The following is a 16,749-nucleotide window of genomic DNA, read 5'->3' as shown; positions in this document are numbered from 1 at the left end:
TTAAGTTGGAATCTAAGTTTAAGGGGGGCAGTTTGAAAATCACTGGTTAAGATGATAGTATTGATGAGTTTGTAACAACATTTACAGATGATATGAAGTTAGATGGTAGAGTGGGTAGTGTTGAAGCAGAAAGCCTTTATAGGGACTAGAATAGGTGGGAAAAAAATTGGCAGATGGATGACAGCAAAGGGATGTGCCTGGCCATTTATTATTGATAGAAAATAATGTATGCCTTAATTCCTTCTATGGGGAGAACATTTAGAAGTCCGAGCACAGGATTCTATCATGCAGGTTGAGTCGGTACTGAAGAAGGCAAGTGCAATCTTAGGAGAACTGGAATATAAAAGCGAAGATGTAATACTGAGGCTTTATAAGGCATTGGTCAGAAACTTCCATAGAATGTTAATGTTTCAGGTTGAGTACCTTTATCCAAGGTGAGCGGCATATTCCATCATTGCCCTCCTATTCTGCATTTGCAAAATGCCCTTGAAAAGATATGTCTGGTGGAGATGGAATCAACTTTCCTATGTGTGATGCAGATGCTCAGCCAAACAAACTCACCTGTGAAGCCAAGTCTATCTAGAGAAGATGCAGAAATGTTGTGCCCCATGGTGGGAGAGTCTTAGACAAGAGAACACAACTTCAGGATTGAAGGGCATCTGCTTAAAACAGAGATGTAGAGGAATTTCTTTAGCCAGAGGCTGGTAAATCTGTGGAATTTGTTGCCAGACAGTTGTGGAAGCCAAGTCATTGAGTGGATTTAAAGCAAAGATTGATAGGTTCTTGATTAGTTAGGGCATCAAAGAATATGGGGAAAAAACCGGGCAGTGGGTCTGAGTGAGAAAATAATCAGATCACGATTAAATGGTAAGGCAGACTCGATGGACTGAATAGCCTATTTCTGCTCTAATGTCTTATGGTCTGAGTTGCTCATGTTATTATCAAAATATGGATAAATCGGAATAAGCAAAATGGAAGACAACTATAGGAATTAAAAATGAATAGATGGACAAGGTGAGAGAGTATGAAAGAAAGCAAAGGTCTAAGGGAAACTGAAAGGAATAATGACAGAGAAGGAAATTGAGTGATGGGACCAGAGAAATAATAATGGAGCTCGTTTGATGGAAAGAATGCAGGAATGTCAAAACTAGCTATAAATGAACTTTCCAGTGTTGTCCTAGATTATCTCATTTGAAATTAATAATGCAGTTTCTTACCATTAAAACATGTATGAGCTGACCAGTGCAAGAATTCCAAACCTTCAATGTTAGGTTATTGACGGCTGTAATAACAGTGCTGTCATGCCGATCCCATGCCACCATTGTGACTTTCAGTTTGTTTACTTTATCTTCTAATCCCTGTGGATTATACCTATAAAAATACATGACAAAAAAATTGAAAACTTAAATAAATTGGATTTCTTTTTCATCCAATGATATAAGAAATGGCTCAAGAGCGATTAACACAGTATGAAGTCCCTTATCTCCAGTGAATATGTACAGCATATTACAATGTTGTATGGATAAATGAGGATGCAGATAATTTAAGAACTAAGAAAATCTATGTGAATGATGAAGCAATGAAAAAGGTCAACAGGAACATTGGAGAATACACCAAAAATTCAGTCTTTCCCTGATACAGCATTGGAATGTCACTTCCAATTACGAGTGTTTCCTAATGCAATGAAGTGTCATACTTCTAAATTTTCAATAACCTCGCATTTCTTAAATGACCAACTTTTGATTTTCTTCCTTTCTCAACAGTAAATTTCTAATTAAAGCAGCATTAAATCCACAAGATTCAGGGTTACATTACAACATTTGACACATAAATAATAATAAATCAGTCATTATTATACTCAGTTCCGGCAGATTTTTAAAAATTATACAAAGGGACAATGAATAGAACTGTAAGAGTAGAATGAAAAATAATTGACATTCATCTCTCATGTAGTTGAGGGCAATCAGTTCACTTGTGTTTTCACAAATTATATACACACATATAATTCAATTAAATATATTAATACTACACCTCCATTTGTCTAAGAGGCAATTAAATTTAGAATTTTGCCTTGGCCACAAGCAAAGCATTTTTATAAAGACAGTTATATCAAAATCTGCTTTCCTCTCCCTCACATAAAGACCTCCATAACCTATTTAACTGTATTATCAGTTTATCTTACCACTAGAGCAAAAAGTCAGCGCATCCAGAAACAATCAGAACATTACGAAGGCCTTTCCCCACCCTTTAAATTTTAAATTATCTGGACGCAAGAACCTTTTATGAAGTTGTGACTCATCTCTCCTTGAAACTGATTGCTTCTGCGTCGTTGGAAAATGGAAATGCTACAGCTTCAACATCACTACAGTCCTTGATTCATATCAACAATAACTTGCAACTATCCAGTACCCTTACTCTTAAAATATGCCAAGGACCTTCAAAAGATTATCAATCAAAATTTAGTCACAGAAGGAGAGATCAAGACTGAGCAATAGGACGTGCAACAGCATGAAGGATGGGACCTGGACAGACAAGGATGGTTTTTTTTGTGGGGGGGGGTGGGTAGTGGGAAAAACAAATGCTGTGTATGATCTTCCCCAGGAAAGAAAAAAAATTCCAGAGGGTTGTTAAGTCAGCCTGCGACATCATGGGTATCAGTCTTCACTCCATCGAGGACATCTACAAAAGGCAGTGCCTTAAAAAAGTAGCCTCTATCCTCAAGGACTACCCAGGCCATGCCCTCTTCACCATTACCATTGAGAAAAAGGAACAGGAGCCTAAAGATGAGCACCCAGTAGCACAAAGACATCTTCTTCCCCTATGCCATCAGACTTCTGAATGAACAATGAACCACAGACATGACCACACTTTGTCTTTTTCTTGCATTAGGTTATCAACATACCTAGACTCCATTTTGTCCCACTTGATCCAGTTCCTTCCTACCTACTAACTCCAGGACCTCACCTGCCCTCCATCATTTTGACAACTTCCAGTTACTTTTCACCATGGATGTCCAGTCTCTATACACCTCCATCCACTATAAAGAAGGCTTAAGGCTCTCTACCTCTTTCTTAGTAACAGACATCACCATTGTCCTCCAGCATTACCACTCTCCTCTGCCTGAAAGAACTCAATAACCTCTCCTTTGGTTCAACCCACTTTCTCCAAGCCAAATGTGTAGCCATGGATTCTCATGTAGGTGCCAGATATGTCTGTCTTTTCAATGGATGTGTGGAACAACAATGCTGCAAGCTTACACAGACAGGTTCTTCTTCATCTCTTCCTCCCTTATAATGACGACTGCCTGGTGCTGCCTCCTGCACCCGTGATGTGCATGCCAACTATATCCACTCTGCTATCAACTTCCATCCTGCCATCAATTCACTTGGTCAATCTCTGGCAACTCTCTTCCCCCTCTTGATTTCTTCATCTTAGGAGACAAACTATCTACAGACATCTTCTATAAACCCATTAACTCCTACAGGTACTCTTTCCACCCTGTCTGCTCAAAGGATTCCATTCCTTTCTCTCAAATGCTTCGCCTCCATCGCATCTGTTTCCAGGATGAGGCTTACCATTCCAGGACATCTGAAAAGTCCTCCTCCTTCTGAAAATGTGTCTTCCCATCGACTACCATCAATTCAGCCCTCATCCACAACTCTTCTATTTCACGCATATCTGCCCTGGCCTCTTGTCCCTGTCCAGCCAACGTAACTGGACAGGGTTCCCCTTGTCCTTACGCATCACCCCCCACATCCAACCCATCATTCTCCATAATTTCCACCACCTACAACAGGATCTTACGACTAAATACACCTTCCCCTCTCCCATCTGCTTTCAGCAGAGACTGCTCCCTCCAGGACTCCCTCATCCAATCATCCCTTCCCAAAATCATCCCCTTGGTAACAAATCCTGGAATCATAAGAATTGTTACACTTACACACACATCTACCCTCACCATTATTTGGGCCCCAAACAGTCCTTCCAGGTGAAGCAAACATTGCACTTGTGAATCTGCAGGGGTCATTTTACTCTAGGAGTGCTCCCATTGTGGTCTCCTCTGCATCTCAGAGACTGTATGCAGATTTGGGGGATCATTTCATTGAGCACCTCTGCAACAGCAAGGAACATAGGAAGTAAGAACAGGAGTAGGCCAAAAATGGCCCATCGAGCCTGCTCCGCCATTCAGTACGATCATGGCTGATCTAATTTATGAGACCTCCCTGTGACCAGACATTTTATTTCCACACCCTATTCTCAAACTAACATGTCTGTCTATGGCCTTGTACTGACAAGTCATGGCCACCTGCAAATTGGAAGAACACCTTATATTCTGTCTTGGCAGTCTCAAACTACATGGCATCAATATTGACCCCCAATTTCTGTTAATCCCCTCCCCTGGTTTCTCTCTTTCTCTACTCCTCTTTCTGTTCCTCCAGCTCCCAACAACTGCTCTTCCTTCTATCAGAGAGCTACCCTTCTTAGACCTCTGCTCTCTCCACCTATCACTTTTCAGCATCATTTTCTTCTACTCTCCCACCTGTACCTATCTATTACCTCTTACCCAGTAGCCTGTTCCTCCCCCTTCTCCCACCTTTTATTCAGGTCCCTACCTGTTTTTCCAAATTCCTGACAAAAGGGCTCAGGCCCGAAACGTTGTTGACTGCCTTTTACTTCCCATGGATGCTGCATGATCTGCTCAATTTCTCCAGCACTTTAATGTATTTCATTACCTTTTGCATTATTCTTGTATTAATCAGATGCAGAAGTCAAGAAAAAATGTGCTAAATTTATTTTCCTTTAGAAAAAAATCCTTTAAATCCTTTGTCTTCAAATTAATAACATAAATTAAATCATATCATATACATAAGACAAAAACTGTAAAAAGTGTAACTATAAATTATTTATTTAACCTATCCCATTCAAAACATTGAATTCTATGATTATATTAACAGTTAATCTATTCCTCATAATTAATGTGGAATAGAAAATATAAAATAAGATTCCCTTATATTTTAAAAAGGAATTTTATACAGATACACAATCCCTTATCCGGACATCTAAAATCCGGAAAGCTCCAAAATCCGGCAAGTGAGGAGAGAGGTCAGCGTGAGTCGGGCGGGCGGGAGAATAGCAGCGCGACTGGAAGGGGATGGGGGTGGATACGGCAGCACAGATCGGGTGGGCTCAAATCTGGCTTTCCGAAATCCGGAACAAACTGTCCCCCGAGGATTCCAGATAAAGGATTGTGTACCTGTACTTCAATTATTTTTTTTTAAATTGGTAAAGATAAACAAGGTGAAGAGGGGTTCAACTATGGATCATTAATATTGATCATATCACAGAAGAAGACGAAATGTGCTAAACTTCAGGCTATATTTTGAGTCCAGCAAGAGAGCAGGAACTCAGAAAGAACCTCCAATTACATTGAGATACCTTTTCATGGGCAAGACCTGCCACACGATCCATGAAATTTATATATTTAAATAAGGATTTTAGTGTTTTAGAGAAGGTTTAAGTTTCAGAGATACTTTTTTTTTCCTGTGGTGATTCTGCTTCTCCTCCAGGAAAAAGAATCTCAGGGTCGTATCTGATGTCATGTATGCATTCTGTCAATAAATCTGAAATCAGGACAAATTACATTGTTAATTTTGTGTTAGAGTTCACTTTAGATGATCTACATGTTTAAGAATTTTTATTATTTTAGTTGTTTTGATTCATTTTTATTTATTTTTTGATGTTTCTGAATGCCAAGACATTGGAACGTTTTTCACAGATTGGTTGGTCAAGTTTTTGGCTGCCTGCATCATTTCCTTACTCCATTGGAGGCTCAGGACCTTATCAACAAGTCTGGAACCCTCTGTATTAGTAAACTCATTAAATCAAATTCAGAGCATGAAATTTAGAGGAAGAGGAAACTGCTGGAAGTTGGCTGAAGGAAATCTTCACCCACACTTTCAGACATTTGTAATAACCACCAAATCGTGTTGGAAAATAATGATTACAATAATCAAATAATTTGTGGTGACACCAAACATTTTGGTTTGAGTAATTCTCCTGCTGAGTCTCATCCACATCCTTGTCCAGCAAGGGCTTTTGTTTGGAACAAATCACATCACGGTCTACACCCAGCTGCACCAATAATTTCAAATATTTGGTAATGAGAATCACCTTATAGCACCTGAACCCAAATTAAAGTCAAGAAAACTAACTCAGTTGCCTCTGAGGTGCTTTGCTTTAAGGGGAATAGCGACATCAGCAAACTTTTTGGCCATATAGATCCACAACAAAAATGTCCAAAAATGTAACAGCACCTCTGCCACTTGCGCGGAGCCACAGAGAGCGGGGAGTGGAGACACAGCGCTCCCATGGGGTCCAACCACCCAGTCCGAATTCCGTCAGCTCCATACAGGCTTTGAATAGCCCGTTAAAGGAGCTGGCAGTCATCTTGTTCAAAATCCCGTGACCGAGGGGTCTGGACCCAAGATGACGGTGCCTCTGAGCAGCCAGGAGGGGTTCCAGACTCCAGGGAAGTTGAGAACTGGCACAGGGCACCAGAACACAGGGAGTGCACCCCCTCCCCCCCCCCCAATGTAGAAACGCTGGAGGTGACACTTGGTGACTCTGGGGGAAACTCTCTTTTGCTTCTATTTCTCGGACTGTAAGAGGCAATTTTTGCTGATGGCAAATCTATGTGCCTTACAGCAAACAAAAGATAATTTCATATAATATGACTTTTTTTTAAATTACATGACAATAGATTGAATCCATCCTTGACATAAAATAAATCGAATAGTTATTTAATATCCTCAAGGTACCATTGACCAGAAAATCAACTGGACCACTCAGCTGGATATGAGAGCAAGATATCGGCTGAATATCTTGTAACAAGCGCCTCACCTCCTGACACCCCCTTTCCACCAACTTAAAGGCACGTCAGGAGCACACTGGGATATTTTCCATTTTCCAGGATATATTTCACTCCAATACACTCAAGAAACTCAACACCACCCATAATTAACAAGCCCATGAAGCTGACACCCAAACTTTAGCTTAAATATTTATTCCTTTCTGCACAAGCATTGTAGCTGCATCGAGTACCATCAACAAAATATACAAATGCTATTCATTTGGGTTACCCCAAGAAATCCCAAACCTGTGACCTCCACCAGCAAGTAAGAAAATGACTCCAGGGCCAGAGGAATATCTCTTCCAAGTTGCACACTATCTCGGCCCTTTGAATTTAAGTTCTGGAACTGCCTTTCAACAATATGATGGAAGTGCCTTCATCAGTTAAAGACTCACCACCACCTTCACAAAGGGAATTCCTTAGGGCTAAACAATAAATCCAGGCCTGATCCCTAAAATTGACCAGAAATCTTTTTCCACACATTCTTTGTCTAACACTTTACAGGTGTAGTTTCTGAACAAATATTTCCGAGATCAATGACAAAAAAAAAGATGTCCTGGTCACTCACCCAGCAGGCTTGACAGCCATGTCCAATAAAATGCTCCTCCACTCTTGCCGACGAAATTGCCAGATCCTTGCTGTCCCATCACGGCTTCCACTAACAAACCTACTGAGAATCAAATCTTCATTTGTAGTGTTATAGATATTATACAAAGTTTAGAAAGCAAAAACAATACTGCACAAAGAAAATAATGCCAAAGATGAGCTGTTACATTTCATATTAAAAAAAAAGGAAGACTGAACAATTTCAGGGGACCAATTCGCTCATCATTAGGGAAAAGAAAAAAGTTTATTCCAAGGGGGTCAAATGAGATCATTAAGAGACCATAAATATGGAAGTTAATCACAAAATTCTGTAGACAGCATGGTTGAAGTAAAAACACAAAATGCTGGAGAAAATCAGCAAGGTTGTTTGACCTGCTCCACTTCTCCAGCATTTTGTGCTTTTTACCATAAATATGGATGTTACTTTGATCATTCAATGATGCAGTAAGAAGACACGATTCCCTATTAGTCATAAAAAATAAAGATCAAGAAAAAATATTTTCAGAAAGGGTGGTTAGTTTGTGGAATTCTCTGCTGGCCATGATCACCTCTACCAAGGAAATGGTGGATGCTTAGAAAGAGGATATATTAAAGGTAACAAACTGAACATTCACCCAGCCTGAGCTATTAAGGAATGGAAGACATTGGAATTGGAGTCGATTTACTCTAATAAAGGGCAAGTGCATTCATGATGAGTCAAGGCTTTCATGTTGTGAAATTTCTGTTGCAAAAAAAATAGCAATGCAAATTGAATGAAAAGCAAAAGAATACAGCAGCTTTTCTGAAATAAAAACAGAAAACATGAGAAACACTCAGCAAGTCAGGCAATAGTTGTCAAGATAAACATGGCTAACAAGCCAATTCTGCTGATGGTCACCCATCTGTGATATTGAGTCAGTTTTTCTCTCCCCATTGGCATGGCCTGATCGGCTAGGTATTTACATTAGCTCTAAATTTCACAGCATTTATAGGATGCTTTGTTTGTGTTCACCACGCCAACCCTGGCCTATTCATTTTTCCTATCGATCTATGCCCTAATATGTCTGCAACTTAAAACTAACTTATTTATTCCCTTCCACAGTTCTGATCTGAAACACTCATGTTGTTTCTCTTTTCACAGATGTGGCCTAATCTGCTGAGCGCATCTTGCTTCAAATACATACTTGCAGGCTGATGAACCACGTTCTGTGAGGTATTAACACAATTTCATGGAGCTAGCAATTTACCTTTTTAAAGTGTGAATGACAAGTCAATTCATGTTCACTTGTCCAGGTAATAAATCATCTCTTAACAATTCAAGAGTCTAACGACTACAATAAAGCATGCTTATTCTTACCTGTCACTTGTGTTGGAGAACTGAATGCTGTCAACTTTGTCCTGACAAAAATATAAACAGGTACTAAAATTAGATAATTAAAACTAATTTTTCATTTAATCATCCATAATTTTCAATTTTACAATTAAACATTGTGTATAATATTATAAGAACATCAGATATCCATCTGCATTCCTTATGCACCAGATAAGATGCCAGATTAGGATTTTGTCATGCTGAATATCACAAAAAAATTCCCTGGGGCTGCACATCAACAGGTTAGACCCCAATCCCCCCACACTTCCACAGCCTTGAATAAAGCCATGGATATTCTATTATTCCAGTACTGATTCAGCAATAGATTTCTTTGCAGGCTCTCTGTATGACTCAGTCATACAGCATGGAACAGGCCTTTTGGCCCAAATTGATGAAATTGGCATTCTAGATTAGTCCCCCTTGCCTGCATTTGGACAATTTCCTTCTTAGCCCCTCCAATCGACCAACCTTGGTAAATGTTTAACTTCTATGCAAGTGAAAAATATCTAGCCCTTAGGACAAATCCCTAATCCCTCAGCATGTACAAATCCTCAATACTCGACTTTGTCTAAGGAACCAAGAGTAAGATCAGGAATGTAGGGATGGAGAAAAATGATAGAGCTGTAAGAATAAGGAGCATGGGGATTATGGAAGAGCAGGAAGGGAGGAGAGAATGCAGAGTACATTGAAAAGAAAGGCTAGAAATAGAGGAAGAGACAAGTTGGTTTTGTTGCACTTCACTTGAAGGTCCATAAAAATTAGTTAAACTATTGGCCATCAAGAAAATTTAAACCAAATCATGAAACTTAACCTGCTGAAGTGGCTATTATAGGTGTTAACCAATTTTTCTCAATTGTGCTCTCCTAATGCCCCAACACATAGCATTCACCACACTGTGCACCATATTATTATCCTCCGTGTCTTTCTATTCGGGAAGGTCAATGCAGAGTTAATGACGCACATTAGAGATTAAAGCCCAGAACAAGCCCTTCAGCGCACAATGTTGTGCCGAATATATATATATATATATATATGTAGAGAGAGAGAGAGAGAGAAATATATATAGATAGATATATACAGATAGATAAATTATATATAAACTTAGTCCATGACAATCTAACCCCAATGATTCTCAACCTTTTTCTTTCCACTCACACACCACTTTAAGTAATCCCTATTCCATAAGTGCTCTGCAATTAGTAAGGGATTGCTTAAGGTGGTACGTGAGTGGGAAGGGAAGGTTGAGAATCACTGCTCTAGACCCAATTGTTACGGACATATCTTGCTTGAGAAAAATTGTCATTGACCCATTTCCTTTGGAGTTACGAAACCCTGCACATAACGAGTCAATTGGGTATGATTAAAACACCTACATCCCACCTTAAGCAATCCTTTACTAATCATAGAGCACCTATGGCATAGGGAATACTTAAAATGATATGTGAGTGGAAAGGGTTGAGAACCACTGATCTAATCCTTTCCTATCACACACACCCGTAACTCTATCTTTCTTGCATCAATGTGCCTTTCTAAGAGATTTTTAAAAAAAAGACAAACTGCATTTTAACAGGCCATTTTTGCCCACAAGTCTGTGCTGCCCAATTTATGCCCAATTAACCTATACCCTCGGGACTTTTTTTTTTTGAATGGTGGAAGGAAACAGGAGCCTCCGGAGAAAACACACGCAGACACAGGGAGAACATACTTGCAGACAGCATGGGACTCAAAACCCGGTCCGGTCCCGATCGCTAGCCCGTAAAGGCGCTGTGCTAACTGCTACACCAACCATGCCACAATTGTACCAGCCTCCGCCACCACCACTGGCAATGCATTCTAGGCACCCTCCATTCTCTGTGTAAAAAACTTACCTGACATCTCCCCAAAACTTTCCTCTACTTGCTTAAAACAGATCTCCTCTCATACTTGCTATTGTCACCCTGGCAAAAAGGTACTGGTTGTCCATCTGATCTTTGCCTCTCATTATGTTATACATTTCCTCCCATCCTTCATGCTCCAAAGAGAAAAGCCCTAGCTCGGTTGAACTTGTTTCATAAGACGTACAGGATTCATGTATGGATCTGCAAGATCCATCTGGCAACCATGCAAACAATAATCAAAGAAACACACCAGAGAAAGATTTCCCAATGGCTTTTCTTGTTAACAGAGTCAGACCAAAGAGCATCTTCACTGCAATTTTAATTTATTACAGAATTATTGCTTGAATTTGTGATAAGGATTGAAGGAAAGAGCTCAAGCATGCCATTAGAAAGGTCCATGAAATATTCTTGGCGAGAATGTTACACATGCAATTCAACAAGAGGATGACTAGGGAGAGGCTATGACAACTCAAGGACAAAAGAGGAAATTTATGCTCGAATCAGAGGAAGCAGGCAAAGTACAAAATGGTACTTTGCCTTGGTATTCACCAAGCAGAAGACAGAGAATAATGGTATGGTGTAAGTAGGAGAATGCTAAGATGCTAGGTCATTATGAAAGCAGAAAAGAAATATTGCTGGGACTTTTTATGCCCAAGGCCTGATGGGACACATCACTGTTCATCTGTTTATTGGAAGAGACAGGTGAGGAGTCAGCTAGGGCTTTGCCAAAAGTCCTTGGATCTTCACTTATCATTAAGTGAGATCACAGACGACTGGATGGGAAACAGGAATACTCTTGGAAATTATAGGTGAATAAACCTTACACCTATTGGAGAGGATACTGAGGGATAAGTAAATCACAAAATTCTGTAGGCACCGTGGTTGAAGTAAGAACACAAAAAGCTCAGCAGGTCAAACAGTGTCTTTATGTACAATGGCAAAGATACATAACCGACGTTTAGAGCTTGAGGTCATCAAAGTATGAGAAAATGCTGGCAACTGTCAAAATAAAAGAGTAAGGGGGGGATGGCAAAGGCAGGAGATGATGGGTGGAGAAAGGAGGGAGGGGACAGCAGCAATGAGGGGAAGGAGGAATTATAGAACTATGTGGATGAAAGAACTGGAAGGACAGTAAAGGGGGAGGGGAAAGGCAAGGCAAGCAGGGTTTAATGGAAAGTAGTAAAGTCAATGTTCATGCTAGATGGCTGGAGAGCACCCAGATGGAAAATAAGATGGTGTTCCTCAAATCTGTGAGTGGTCAGGGTGGGACAGTACATAAGGCCATGGACCAACATGTGAGCATGGGAGCGTGACCTGGAATTGAAATGGTTGGCCATTGGGAGGTGGCTGTGGTTGCGAATGGTGCGGAGTGATCATCCAGTCTGCAACTGGTCTCTCTTGATGTTGAGAATGCCACAAAGGATGCACCAGATCACGTAAATAAGATCTCTGGATGTACGCGAAGTGTTGCTTCACTTGGGTGTAAGTGTTGCACCTCCTGTGGCCACAGGGGAAAGTGCCAGGGTGCAATGGGTGGGGAGGGATGAGTGCACGAAAAAGTCTAAGAAGGTCAAGAGGGGAGGAGAAGGAAAAATGTGTCTGGTGGTGGGATCCTGTAGCAAGTGCCAGAAATTCCAGCGGATAATGTGCTGGATGCGGAGGCTGGTGGGGTGGTAGGTGAGGATGAGGGGATTTTATGTTTGTTGTGTCTGGGGGCAGAGGGGGCCAGGGAAATGGAGGAGATGCGAGTAAGGGCTGAGTTGATGGTGGTAGAGGGGAAGCCACATTTGTGGAAGGCAGACATTTCGGAAGATCTGGACTGGAAGATCTTATCTTGGGAACAGATGCAGTGGAGACAGAGAAATTGAGAGAAAGGTATGGAATCCTTGCAGGGGGGGCAAGATATGTGAGGAAGTGTAGTTGAGGGGGTAGTTGTGGGAGTTGGAGGGTTTGTAGTACATGTCGGTGGAAAGCTTGTCACCCGAGGTGAAGACAGTCAGATCCAGGAAGGGGAGAGTGATACTGGAGATGGACCAGATAAGTTTGAGATCAGGGTTGATGTTGGACACAAAGTGGATACTTAGGGATAAAGTTTACACATATTTGGAACGGCATGGTCAGATTAGGGACAGTCAGGATGCCTTTGTGGGGGGCAGGTGACAGCTTACAGCTTACAAATTTGTTTGAGTTATTCTGAAGAGGTGACAAAGGTGTTTGAATGAGTATAGGGAAGTTGCAGTTGCCAACATTAACTTTATGAAGGGATTTAACAAGGTCCCCCATGGTAGGCTGATCCAGAAGTAAATAAGAACATAAGAAAAAGGAACAAGAGTCGGCCATCCAGCACATTGAGCCTGCTCCACCATTCAGTAAGATCGTGACTGATCTGATCATTGACAATTCCAATTACCCGCCTTTTCCCCATATTCCTCAATTCCTTTTTTATGTAAATATGTTTAATGAAGTAGCCTCAACCACTTCCCCAAGTGGAGAATTCCACAGATTCACCATCTCTGAAAAACAGTTTTTCCTCATCTCTGTCTTAAATCTACTCCCCTGAATCCTGAGGCTGTGTTCCCTAGTTCTGGTCTCACTTACCAGCAGCAACAATTTTCTTATCTAACCCTTTCATAATTTCATATCTTTCTATAAGATCTCCTCTCATTCTTCTGAATTCGAGTGAGTATAATCCCAGGCAATTTAGTCTCTCCTCGTGGGTCAACCCCCTCATCTCCGGGATCAACCTGGTGAACCTCCTCTGGACTGCCTCCAAGGCCAGTATGTCATTCTCAAGTATAGAGACAGGAACTCCACCACACATTATTCCAGGTGCGGCCTCACTAGTACCTTGTGTAGTTGCAGCATGACCTCCCTGCTCTTGAATTCAATTCCTCTAGCAATGAAGGCCAACATTCCATTTGCCTTCTTAATAACCTGTTGTACCTGCAACCCAACTTATTGTGATTCATACACAAACACTCCCAAGTCCTTCTGCACTACAGCATGCTGCAGTTTTTCCACCATTTAAATAATAATCTGCAGGAGACCAGTGCAGGGCACGAGAAGCATGAGAGACGACACTACAGGATGGTGACCACAGTGGCTGACCAACGAGGAGTTCAACAGCTGAAGGACCAAAAGGGAAGGTGACCACAGTAACAGACCAGCAAGAGGCCCAGCAACAGAGTGACCCACACAGGCTGTGGGCAAATTGTGGTCAGGGGATCCACATTGCTGTGGGCAACTTGTGGTCAGGGGACTCACACAGGCTGTGGGCAACTGAAGACTGACTCAAGGGAACCAGGTATTGGAGCCAGGATTCTAAAGGGTGCTGTGGGCAAGAAGGGCGTCATGTGCTGAAGGCTTCCTAATCTTGTCATAGGTTTGGATCTGGAGCTTGGGTTGCTGATGAATCAGCGATGAATCTGTGCGGCTGCAGAGGCTGCGCGAGTGCTGAAAGCAAATCCATGGAAACTCAGCAACTCTCTCTTTTGCTTGTCTTTCCTACTGTAAAAGGGTGCCAGACAATACTAAAGGTGACTGTCTGCTTTATGGCAGGCAAAAGTTAAAGTTACATTTTTATCGTATTATTACGTGACAATAAAAGGAGCCTTGAACCTTTAATTTGGAGAGTATGCACCTTTATAAAACTTTTGACTGAAGGTCACTGGATTCTTGTCTTTGCATTACTGAGACAATGAATTAAACCAAAAATATGGCAGTTCACCCAAACCATTATACATAATTTCCTTGATTTCTGCTAAAATATTGTGTTTAGTTTTGCATACCACACTTTTGAAATAATGAGCAATGAATTAAAACTGATGGCGTGAATGAGAACTGATGGCATGAATAGTATGTGGACAATATTATGAACAAGAAATTTCAGAAACGTGGAGAGCTTGAAAATGCTAAGATTGTTCTTCCTAGAATAGACAAGTTCGTGCAGAGACTTAAATATAGGCAATAAAGCATGCAGAGAGAAACTGTTTAATGTTTCAGTTAATTGTTTAAGTTTATCTGTCCCTGAACATCTAAGAGGGGGTTTGTCTGCAGACAAACAGGTTATCTCTAACATTTCATAGAGTTGGTGATCTTTCCTCAGCAGCAGGATACCTATATGGAGTCCATGGAGGGGAAGAAAGTTTACTTTGAGCTGCATTCACTGCCTTCTTCTGAACAGGAGCAGAACAGTTCCCATACCTCAATGTGAAGCATTCAGCAATTCTGTTTTCAATGATGCACCTGTAGAAGTTGTTAAGGGACAAGTCGAACATGCTATACTTCCTTGGTCTTCTTAGAAAGAAGAGCTGTTGGTGTGCTTTCTTAACCATCACAGCAACGTGCTTGAACCAGGTCAGGCCACTGGAGCTATTTATTTCCTTTGGCAAGTGGGGCAGCAACCAAATGCCAAAGATAAATTGGCATAAGTGTGAGGCTTAAAGTTTATAATTTTTATTGTATCACTCATATTAAAGGCAGCAGAGTTTGCGTCATTGCCAGGGATCGGAACCGGAGCGGGGTTCTAATCCCAGGCTGTCTGTAAGGAGTTTGTACCTTCTCCCAGTGTCTGTGTGGGTTTTCTCCAGTGTCTTCAATTTCCTCCCACCATTCAAAACATACCAGGGGTATAGATTGTAGGTGTAAATTGGGCGGCACGGATTTGTGGGCCGAAATGGCCTGTCACCATACTGTATTTCTAAATTTTAAAAATCTAAAATTACTCAATATACAAGTTACGGACTACTCCATAGAAATGCATTTTTTTTTTAAAAAAAAGGTACTTACAGTATGAAATTCCAACTCAGAAATTTTCTCAGGTTGCCCTGATCCAAAGTAATAAACTCGAATAATGTGATCTGTGCTCCCTGTTGCCAAAAACATTCCACCTGCAAAGGAAGAGTTAGATGAATTTGCTACATCCAAAATAAAATTATTTTTTTATCATCTCTTGCACAACAATAACAGAAACAAAGAATTTGCCTGCAATACAAGCTCATTCAGCTCAAAAATGATCCTGATCACTTTGTTAAATTCACTTTCCTTTCAACGCTCAAATTAATCTTGAATGCTGATCAGTTTATGAAGGAACCTCAAAACCTAGAAGTGAATATTATAGTCTAAATAACTTCTAATTACCATGGATGAGATTATGCATAAATAATAAGTCTAGAACGTATAATAGCCAATTAACCTACCATATTTGCTGCAGTAAACCCAGGAAAGTAAAATAGATTGAAGATGACAACCAAAGGATGTTACAATTAATGTGACCAATGCTGTGATAGATTTGGTTACATTAAAGACTACATTCTACTACATCTCTGGCAGTACTCAAGGGAAATTGTCAGCTTTTCATCAAATATATCTCATCTAAACCAACACATTTCAAATGGAACACTATTATTTAGATTGCACCGTGTCTAATGATCTTGAGCAATCTGTTCTCAGTTATGCAAAAGAGAGATACATTGCTAATTGAAAAAGCACCCTGATGTTTGTTGCAGATGGAATGATTTCCAATCCTGGTGTACAGAAGGATGATGGAAGGATTTTTATTGTCTGGGCAATGATTTTCCTCATTCCACATCTGCCAGAACGGATTTGTCAGTCATCAACTGAAGATATTGCCCACCAGCGCGACAAATGATGATGAGTCAAATGCATCACTAACCAGAGAAGATTTTCAAAGACCATGCAAATATGATCAGAATCAGGTGATTTGGAACCCTGAAGTGCAACCAATAAAGTTCCAAAAGGAAAATTATTGAACTTAAAACAGAAGGGAGTTTCTGAGAATGAGAAATAGAAAGCTAATATTTATTAAGCGTAATGTTGCACTGAGTTATTATTACATTCCATACTGGACAGAAGGTTACAAGGGTAAGCACCCAGAAAACCATTTTAGCATTTTATAAAATTGAAAAGCATCTGGAAAAGAAACAGAAAACTATTTTACTGCTGACATTCCTCCTCATGCCTAGAATTGTCAACACATGAATTTG

General features: G+C 40.6%; 1 protein-coding gene across 3 annotated transcripts in view; it reads right to left on the bottom strand.

The window, feature by feature from the left end:
* The window catches only part of phip (pleckstrin homology domain interacting protein), a 258,235-nt gene that overhangs the window by 106,281 nt on the left and 135,205 nt on the right, over nucleotides 1–16,749 (bottom strand). For 2 of the 3 annotated variants that reach the window (XM_069887423.1, XM_069887425.1), the window contains 4 exons: nucleotides 15,533–15,633; nucleotides 8,853–8,893; nucleotides 7,479–7,580; nucleotides 1,218–1,371 (listed from right to left, as the gene is read on the bottom strand). In XM_069887423.1, the coding sequence (XP_069743524.1) occupies nucleotides 1,218–1,371; nucleotides 7,479–7,580; nucleotides 8,853–8,893; nucleotides 15,533–15,633 (398 nt within the window). The remainder of the gene's footprint in view (nucleotides 1–1,217; nucleotides 1,372–7,478; nucleotides 7,581–8,852; nucleotides 8,894–15,532; nucleotides 15,634–16,749) is intronic. The other variant, XM_069887424.1, reaches the window with a different exon arrangement.

The sequence above is a fragment of the Narcine bancroftii genome, chromosome 6 (genome assembly GCF_036971445.1).
Source record: "Narcine bancroftii isolate sNarBan1 chromosome 6, sNarBan1.hap1, whole genome shotgun sequence".
Classification (NCBI taxonomy): Eukaryota; Metazoa; Chordata; class Chondrichthyes; order Torpediniformes; family Narcinidae; genus Narcine; species Narcine bancroftii.
Note: the sequence above shows the minus strand (reverse complement) of the source record. Positions and strands in the feature narration are given on the sequence as shown.